At 58.8% G+C, this 7,747-nt stretch overlaps 1 protein-coding gene across 1 annotated transcript; it reads left to right on the top strand.

The window, feature by feature from the left end:
* Window positions 1–559: 559 nt before the first annotated feature.
* Window positions 560–5,457, top strand: LOC121672316 (ETS-related transcription factor Elf-3-like). Its single transcript, XM_042044926.1, has 9 exons — window positions 560–755; window positions 1,520–1,688; window positions 2,278–2,499; window positions 2,728–2,811; window positions 2,905–3,018; window positions 3,142–3,231; window positions 3,799–3,915; window positions 4,063–4,258; window positions 4,385–5,457. The coding sequence occupies exons 2-9, from the start codon at window positions 1,526–1,528 to the stop codon at window positions 4,503–4,505; spliced, it is 1,107 nt and encodes a 368-aa protein (XP_041900860.1). The 5' UTR covers window positions 560–755; window positions 1,520–1,525; the 3' UTR covers window positions 4,506–5,457.
* Window positions 5,458–7,747: the final 2,290 nt, after the last annotated feature.

The raw sequence follows: 7,747 nt of genomic DNA, 5'->3' as shown, positions 1-7,747 counted from the left end.
TGCATGGTCTCTGCTCCACCCCCACAAAGACCACTGTCCCCACCTGAGCCCTGTCCCCAGCGCGTGTCCTGTCCCCAGCGCGTGTCCTGCTTTGTCACTGAGACCCTCTGCCTGCTTTGTGCCAGTCCCAGCCTGGGCCCCAAGCATGGCCAGGGCACCCACACACCCCTGCTGACTACCAGGGCTGGGCTGCCCACCAGGCCTGGGGGCTGCTGGGGGCAGTGGCCAGGGGCAGTGGCCAGGGGCAGTGTCCTGGCTCCCTCGCTGCGGGCAAACCCCAGGCAGGGATCCATAGGCCCCAGGGCCTGCTCTGACCCCAGGGTGTTTTTGGCTGCAGGAGCTGAGCGAACCTGCTGCTGTGAGCAAACAAACATAAGCCTGGCAAATGGCAGCAAAGAAAACAGCCCATGAAGGCAGTGTGGGTGAAACTCTGGGCACCGGTGGGGCACGGGCTCTGACAATGATTAAACTGGCCAACCCAGATTTCCCGGCAAGGCAGCTCAGGGCTGGGACCCGGTGGTTCATATTATGCAAATCACCTGGATCTGGGAGCATGAACGTTTGGGGCTGGAATTCCCCTCGGGCTGCCAGATTGTTACGCCGCCCAAGCTATAAAAGCAGAGGCACGGGCAGGGCTTGCCCATCGGCACCAGCCTCCCGGGGCCCATGAGCAGTGGCTAGCGGCCAGCCTGGCCTCCGTCTCCCCTTGCTCCTCTCTGGATTACCCGCCGCTCCTGGAGTTGCCATCACAGAAGGTACCAAAGCTTTTTTTTGCCGAGGCCTGGTGACGTCCCTGAGGCCAGGACAGCTGCTTTGCTCTCCTCCCCGTGCACCTTCGCTCTCACCGGGGGATGCGCTTTGGTCTTTTCTCGCTCCACGTTTGCTCTCCCACCGCAGCTGATGCCCTTCGGGGGCCAGCGGGACGGCAGCTCCCTCCAGCCCCCAGGGTTTATAAAGCAGACAGCACGATTTGGCTTTTTGTGAGGGCCGGGCAGGGGCTTGGTCCTGTCCTGGCTGCAGTTTTTGGGATGTGCTTATGGCGACTGGTTGAGAGGACTGGAGCCGCTGGTGCTGAAGTCCAGCGGTGGGCAGCGGGGCAGCTGGCTGTGCCATGGGGCTCAGGAGTGGCCAAGTGCCCGTAGCCCCCACGCACCGAGGGGCTGTGTGTTGCTGTTCTCTGCCAGCCACCTTCTTGCTGTCACCTCTTGCTGGCTGCCAGCAGGGTGAGGCCAGGCTGCTGGGGACAGGGCTTTTCACAAGCACAGTGACGCCACGTCCCCAGCTCGCTCCGGCTCAGCCTCCCTCTCTCCTGGCCCCTGAGGAGGTGGTGAGTCAGGCCCCAGCCCCAACCAGCAGGTGCTGGGTGGATATTTCTGCAGAAGTGACCTGAGAGGCAACGATGGGTGGAGGGAGGGACGGCCCAACCTCACCCAGCCTGACTCTGGGGTGCTGCAGGTGCTGCAGGCCTGGGTCCCCCTGCCTGCACAGGGCTGGGGCTCACTGTCATCTCTCGGCACAGAGCTCCATGGCAGGATCGTGTGAGATCAGCAACATCTTCTCTAACTACATCAGTGCCATGTACCAGCCGGACGAGGTGCAGCCAACCTTGGACATGCTGGGACACCTCGGGGATGACAGCAGCCTGGGGCTGAGCCTCCCCGCCAGCCAGCCCCCCACACAGAGCACAGGTAGGACAGGGGAGTGGCAGTAGGGCAGTTGTGAGGCAGTGCCGCTGGCTAGGAAGAGCACTGTAAGGTCCTTGTCCCACTGGGACAGGTCAGCAGCTTCTACCATGCCTCAGTTTCCCCAGGGAAAGGCCAAAAGGCTGTGGGAGGAGACCCTGGGTGGCCCTAGGTACGGCTGCTGGGAGCACGTGTAACTTATACAGGAGATGGGGGAATCATTGTCCTCCTCCCGCAGCACAGGCCAGGGGACAGGCTGCCAGGGCTCACCAGGAGCTGGAGTTTGGAAGTATAATCCTGGTGATGGGGGCCCATCATGTGATGGTGCTCAGGGGGGCATGAGAAACCCCAGCAGAGCAGCACCAACAGGACAAATGGCACCGAAACCAGCGGTGCGGGCAGTGCGGGGTCACTGCTGTCTGCAGGGCAGGGCGCTAAGGACCCTTTAGTCCTACAGCTCTTCAAGTGTGGGCCCTGCTGTGCCCCGCAGGATCGCCACTGGACCAGAGCAGGTGTCTAGTGGCCACCGGCAGCCCACACGAGGCACACGGTGCCGGCACGGCCTGCTCTGAGCCCTGCTCTCCATCCCTTGCAGACAAGCCGGAGTGGTTCAGCGAGCTCCCGTACTTCTGGACCAAGGTGCAGGTGCTGGAGTGGATCAGCTACCATGTGGAGAAGAACAAGTACGACGCCAGCTCCATCGACTTCTCCTGCTGCAACATGGATGGGCACACGCTCTGCCACTGCAGCAGGGACCAGATGCGCCTCATCTTTGGGCCCCTCGGGGACGAGCTCTACGACCGCCTGCACGAGATCAGTGAGTGAACCAAAGTCTCCTCCATCTGCAGGCCTGGCAGCTTGAGGAATGAGGCTGAGAGCTCTCCACTAGCCCAGCATCCCCTGCTTCCCAGGCACTGCAGGGGCTGTGTGGGAGGGTGTGGGGGCACAGACCAGAGTCCAGGCACGGCTGGGCTCAGCTCCCAGTGTGCACTATTCCCCTTCAAATGGAAGAGGCATTGCTAATCCCAGTCCTTCACCCCTGTAGCCTCTGATGAGCTGAACTGGATCATTGATTTGCTGGAAAAAGAGGATGCGACTTCCCAGACCTTCCTGAACTCCAGCCACCTGGGTAAGAGAGGGGCCCTGGCCCAGCCTTTTTCCCAGGGATCACATACCGATGGCAGCAAGGCTAATCCCTTCTTCCCTTCTCTGCCCCTTCCAGAGCTGGGAAATCCCTGTGCCAAGGACTCCCTGGAGGACTTAAAGCCCACAAACCCTTTCACAGACTTCACCTGCTTGCCGGGTGCCATGTCCCCAGGCAGCTCTGATGTCTCAGGTCAGTGTTTTGACAAGGGTGGGTTTGGGTCTTGCAGCACTCTGGTGGTGGGGGAAGTGGTGGGAACCAGGAGAAAAGTCTCCAGATGCTCAGCGGTCTGAGCCCTGATCCTTTGCCTCTCAGGGCCTGTGATGTCCCACAGCCCCAACTCTCAGGACTCCGGTGGAAGTGACCTCGACCTTGACCCTGCAGAATCAAAGCTCTTCCCTGATGGTGAGTTGTTAGCTTCCACACAGGAGCTGGGAGGAGAGGGCTGGGTCCCAGGCAGTTCTGCACATCCTACCTGGCAGTGATCTAGGGACAACACCTGAACACCCATCCTCACACTGGGAGGGAGGGAAAGGTCTGTTTCCCTGAGTGCTCTGCTTCTGTTTCTCTCCACTGAGCAGGGTGAAGGGCAGGACTGGGATAGCTGGGCAGTGGTCATACTGGGGGAAAGGGGTGGGTGGTGGCAGGTGGGTGAAGACTGCAGCCAGAGATCCTGGGCACAGAAATGAGTGTTTGGTATTGATCCCAGCTGGTGATGGTACTGGGAATTACCAGGAATGCAAGGAAGCAGTAGGGTTTGGGGAAGGAACAGCATGCTGCCCTAAGCATACTGTCAGGGATGAGGGTGGAATGAGGCTGGAGGGAATGGGGCGACCTTGTTCTCAGGGGGTATTTCCCTGGTACCTGGGCCTGAAAAGAGGGCACTTCTGGTCCCCAGGAGGACAGGGAGGGGGAGGCTGTGGCCCAGCATGCACTGGCCAGCCTGACATGTGCCCCTCTCTGTGTGCACAGAGCACTTTTCAGGCAGCAAAAAAGGGGACAGCAAACACGGCAAGCGGAAACGGGGACGGCCCCGAAAACTCAGCAAGGAGAGCAGAGACTGCCTGGAGAACAGGAAGAGCAAGCACTGTATGTGAACCCTTCAGCCCTTGGCTCTTGGCTTCGTGGGGGTGATGGGAGGAAGGGCCATGGGCCTTGGCAGGGGCGTTTAGGGAGATCCAAAGTACAAGGACCTGCAGGAGCCTCCCTCCTTTACAGCTCAATCTCCTCTTTCAGCCCCAAGAGGTACCCACCTGTGGGAGTTCATCCGGGACATCCTGATCCACCCCGAGCTGAATGAGGGGCTAATGAAGTGGGAGGACCGGCGGGAAGGGGTCTTCAAGTTCCTGCGCTCAGAGGCAGTGGCTCAGCTCTGGGGCCAGAAGAAGAAAAACAGCAGCATGACCTACGAGAAGCTGAGCAGAGCCATGCGGTAAGTGCCCTGCTTTGTCCTGGGGGCACCTGCCCCACACAGCTGGCTCAGCCCACCAGGCCTCCAGCAGCTCCTCAGTGCCTGGGGCTGCATCCAGAGCCCTGATTCCACCTCCATCTCCTGCAGATATTACTACAAACGAGAGATCTTGGAGAGAGTGGATGGGCGACGGCTGGTGTACAAGTTTGGGAAGAACTCCAGCGGCTGGAAGGAAGAGGAGGTGCTCAACAGGGACAAGGAGCTGTAGGAGTCCTGGATGAGCCAGGGTCTGAGAAGCCCCTCAGGGCCAGCCCTGAGCTGGGCTCCTTGACAGGAAACTTTGCCTGCAGCTGTACCTGGAAGCTGCTGCCCCATGCAGCGTGTGGAACTCCGACCCTCGCAGGGGCATGCTCGTGTGTGCGGGTGGCTGCCAGCACCGAGGTGTTCAGAGCCAACATTTTGGCTCCAGTAGGTTATTGCAAACTGTGACTTCCCTTGCTGGATTCCTACCTCCACCTGGAGCCGCAGGGACTGGGGCTGTTTCAAAGCCTGAACAGATGCAAAGGGGAAGAGAATTTCAAGCCCCGCTGTGAGAGCCCAGCAGGTCTCCTGCTGTCACCCACCTCCCGACTGGGCAGAGGAGCAGCACGTCTGTGTCACCTGTGTCTGGACAGATCCCAGCTCTGGGGTCTTCCCTCTCACTGCTTGCACCGTGAGGAAGGTGCCCCCTGTCCTGTGGGCTGGGTGAGACCCCCTTTGTGTAGCAGCTTCTCAATGTGGCACCTGCTGAGAGAAGATGGGAACATTGTGGAGCTTCACCTGGCCCCAGAAGGCCCTCAATGAGAAGAGGATGTGGGACAGCAGGGCCATGCTGCATTTCCAGCCCAGCTGCTGGGCTGTGTCTAGAGACAGGCCTTTTCCCCAAAAGGAGCTTCTAATTTATGTAAGACCCAAAAAGAGCACAGAGTGAATGTACAGATCTATTTTTCCATGAGTAAGATGTTCCTGTGTGAGAGTGTGCATCGTGGGGCACACGGGTGTGTGGTGGCTGGTGGTGATGCTCAGCTGGACTGAAGTGATGTCACAGGGCACAGACTGGTGCTGTGCCAGCCACAGAAGGGGACTCCAACCGAGCCAGGCACCCGGCAGGTGCATGTGGTTTCCTCCATTTCAAATGGGAATATAAGATGAATAAATGGTTGGTTTGTTGGGGTTTTGTACCTACCTGTAATTTTTCTTGTTTTTCTTAAAGACATGGTGAGAACTTGGGATGTACCATGGCATGAACGTGATCTGCCACCATCTCCTGCCTGCTGTGGCCTGGACCTGCCTGGTCATCCTGGCACAGGGTCACAGGGTCTTCTCAGGGTGAGGTGGGCTTGTCCCAGCCTGGCTCAAAGCCACCCATGGAGGGGCATCTTACACCTGCTCCCAAACCTTGGCCCCTCTGAGAACCCTTTAGAATTCTAGCCCTGGCACTCGCCTTTCCTGGAGCACTGGCTCCAAGCCAGAGTTCACCAGCTGCAGGCTGATGGGAAGCAAAGCCCTGGGGGATCTGGGGAGGGGGGATCTGGGGAGGGGTCTCTCTCAGCACCCTCCACATTAACATCCCCAGCTGGCTGGGGGTCACAGCCCGTGGGAGGACCTTCAGCTCTCTCTGGCCAGGGACACATGAAGGGATATCCAGAAGCAGCACAGGCACTACACTATGATTAATGCTTGCTCATCTTCCAGCCTGGCTGTTTTCTGGCCCCTTCTAAAACCTGGGTGGCATCAAGGACCAGATCTCAGGAGAGGGGACTGCAATGACCTGGCAGTGTGAGCAGCCCAAACACATCATGTTCCCCTTCTTGCCCAATGCCATCTTGCTTCCCCCATCCAGCCCAGCTGTGAGGAGGTGGGAGGTTGTCCCAGGGGTGCTGAGATGATCTCTCCAACCCACAGGATACATCTTGGGGTGGCAAGAAGGAGTTCAGGGTGTTGAACTCCAAGCAGACTCTCAGATATGTTCCTACCCTGAACATGGCAAACAGCAGTCCCTGCGTGGCTTCTGGCTGGCACACACTGCATTCCACAATGAGTCTCTCTGAACACTGCTGGGCACCAGGACCTGCTGAATTTGGGGCATGTAGGGCACTGGGCACTGCTCAGTTCCTGCTCGCCCCCAAAGAGAAAAGCCCTGGGACCCGTCCTCTGAGTTTGGAGCTGGACCAGGTCTGGGATGCCCAGGCAAAAGCCATGCCACATCCTTCTCAGTGGTTTCAGCCACTTTCTGGAGGGACTAAGGAAAGAAGCCAGACCACCAGCAGGAGGGTGAGGGGAGGTTTTGCTGCCTAGACAGTAAAGGTGCTTTGCAAAGCCTGAGATGCATTTTTGGCAGGGGGATCCAGCCGTTATCATAGAATCACAGAATCATAGAATCCTAGAACAGCTTGGGTTGGTAGGGGCCATAAAGCTCATCTCATTCCACACCCCTGCCATGGCAGGGACGCCTTCCACTATCCCAGGTTGCTCCAAGCCACATCCAACCTGGCCTTGGACACTTCCAGGGATCCAGGGGCAGCCACAGCTGCTCTGGGCACCCTGTGCCAGGGCATCACCACCGCCATGGGGAAGAATTTTTTCCTAAGATCTAATCTAAATCTCTCCTCTATTAATTTAAAACCATTCTCTCTGTCCTATCTGCCCATGTTCCCTTCATTACTGCCAGAGCCACGGTACCGTTCAACATCCCCCATCCTGCACTTGCAGGAGTGGGACACGTTGCAAAAGAGAGCAGTAAACCCTTCAAAGCAAGGTCTCTCACAGACCACCTGGGCTGTCCCCCATGAGCTGTACTGGCTGAAGCAGCTGGAATTGCTCCCAGTCTGCCTGGCCTCAGCTTGAGTGTGAAGTTGGTGGCTTGAGCATCCTCCTAGAGATGCTGCAGCAACATCAAGGGCATGACCCACCTGCTTTGCAGGGGCAGAAGGTGCCCATGGGCCAGACCCAACTTCTTTTTTGTGGGCTCGACTGCTGTTTATATGTGGAGTTGCCCTGCTGGTCCACCTGGGATGCCTGGTCTCATACAGAAGACTTCTCTTCCTTGTCTTCCAGTCTGCTGGGCTGAAGTTGTATTGCTCCCAGATACACGCTGGGATGAGGCGACCAGGGCTGCCCTGTGGTGCAAGGAGAGGCCCCAATCCCTGGGTGTGAACCTGGAGCCAGTCCATGGTCTGGGCTGCAGCCAGACCTCCGTCAGGTTCCTTGCGTAACCCTCCCCAGGGAACAGGTTTTCCTGGCTGGTGTCTGCTGGCTTCAGTGAGTGGAGGGTGCTCCAGCTCCATCCCTGACCTCCTGGAGCTGCTGCAGAGAGCAGGCTGGAGGGGTGGCAGCAGGGACAGTGTCGATCTTGCTGCCTGGACAAGCAGCACACGGGGGAGGGGCCAGGCCAGTCACGGTGGCCATCAGCGTGTCCGGGAGGAGAGCGGGGAGCGGGGCAAGCCCAGCCCCAGGCTGGGTCTCGCAGGA

This window comes from Corvus kubaryi, unplaced genomic scaffold (assembly GCF_017639235.1).
Source record: "Corvus kubaryi isolate FWS band 111438036 unplaced genomic scaffold, C.kubaryi_AGA036_p1.0 49275, whole genome shotgun sequence".
In the NCBI taxonomy this organism is placed as follows: domain Eukaryota; kingdom Metazoa; phylum Chordata; class Aves; order Passeriformes; family Corvidae; genus Corvus; species Corvus kubaryi.
This window is presented reverse-complemented; position numbering and strand designations above follow the sequence as displayed.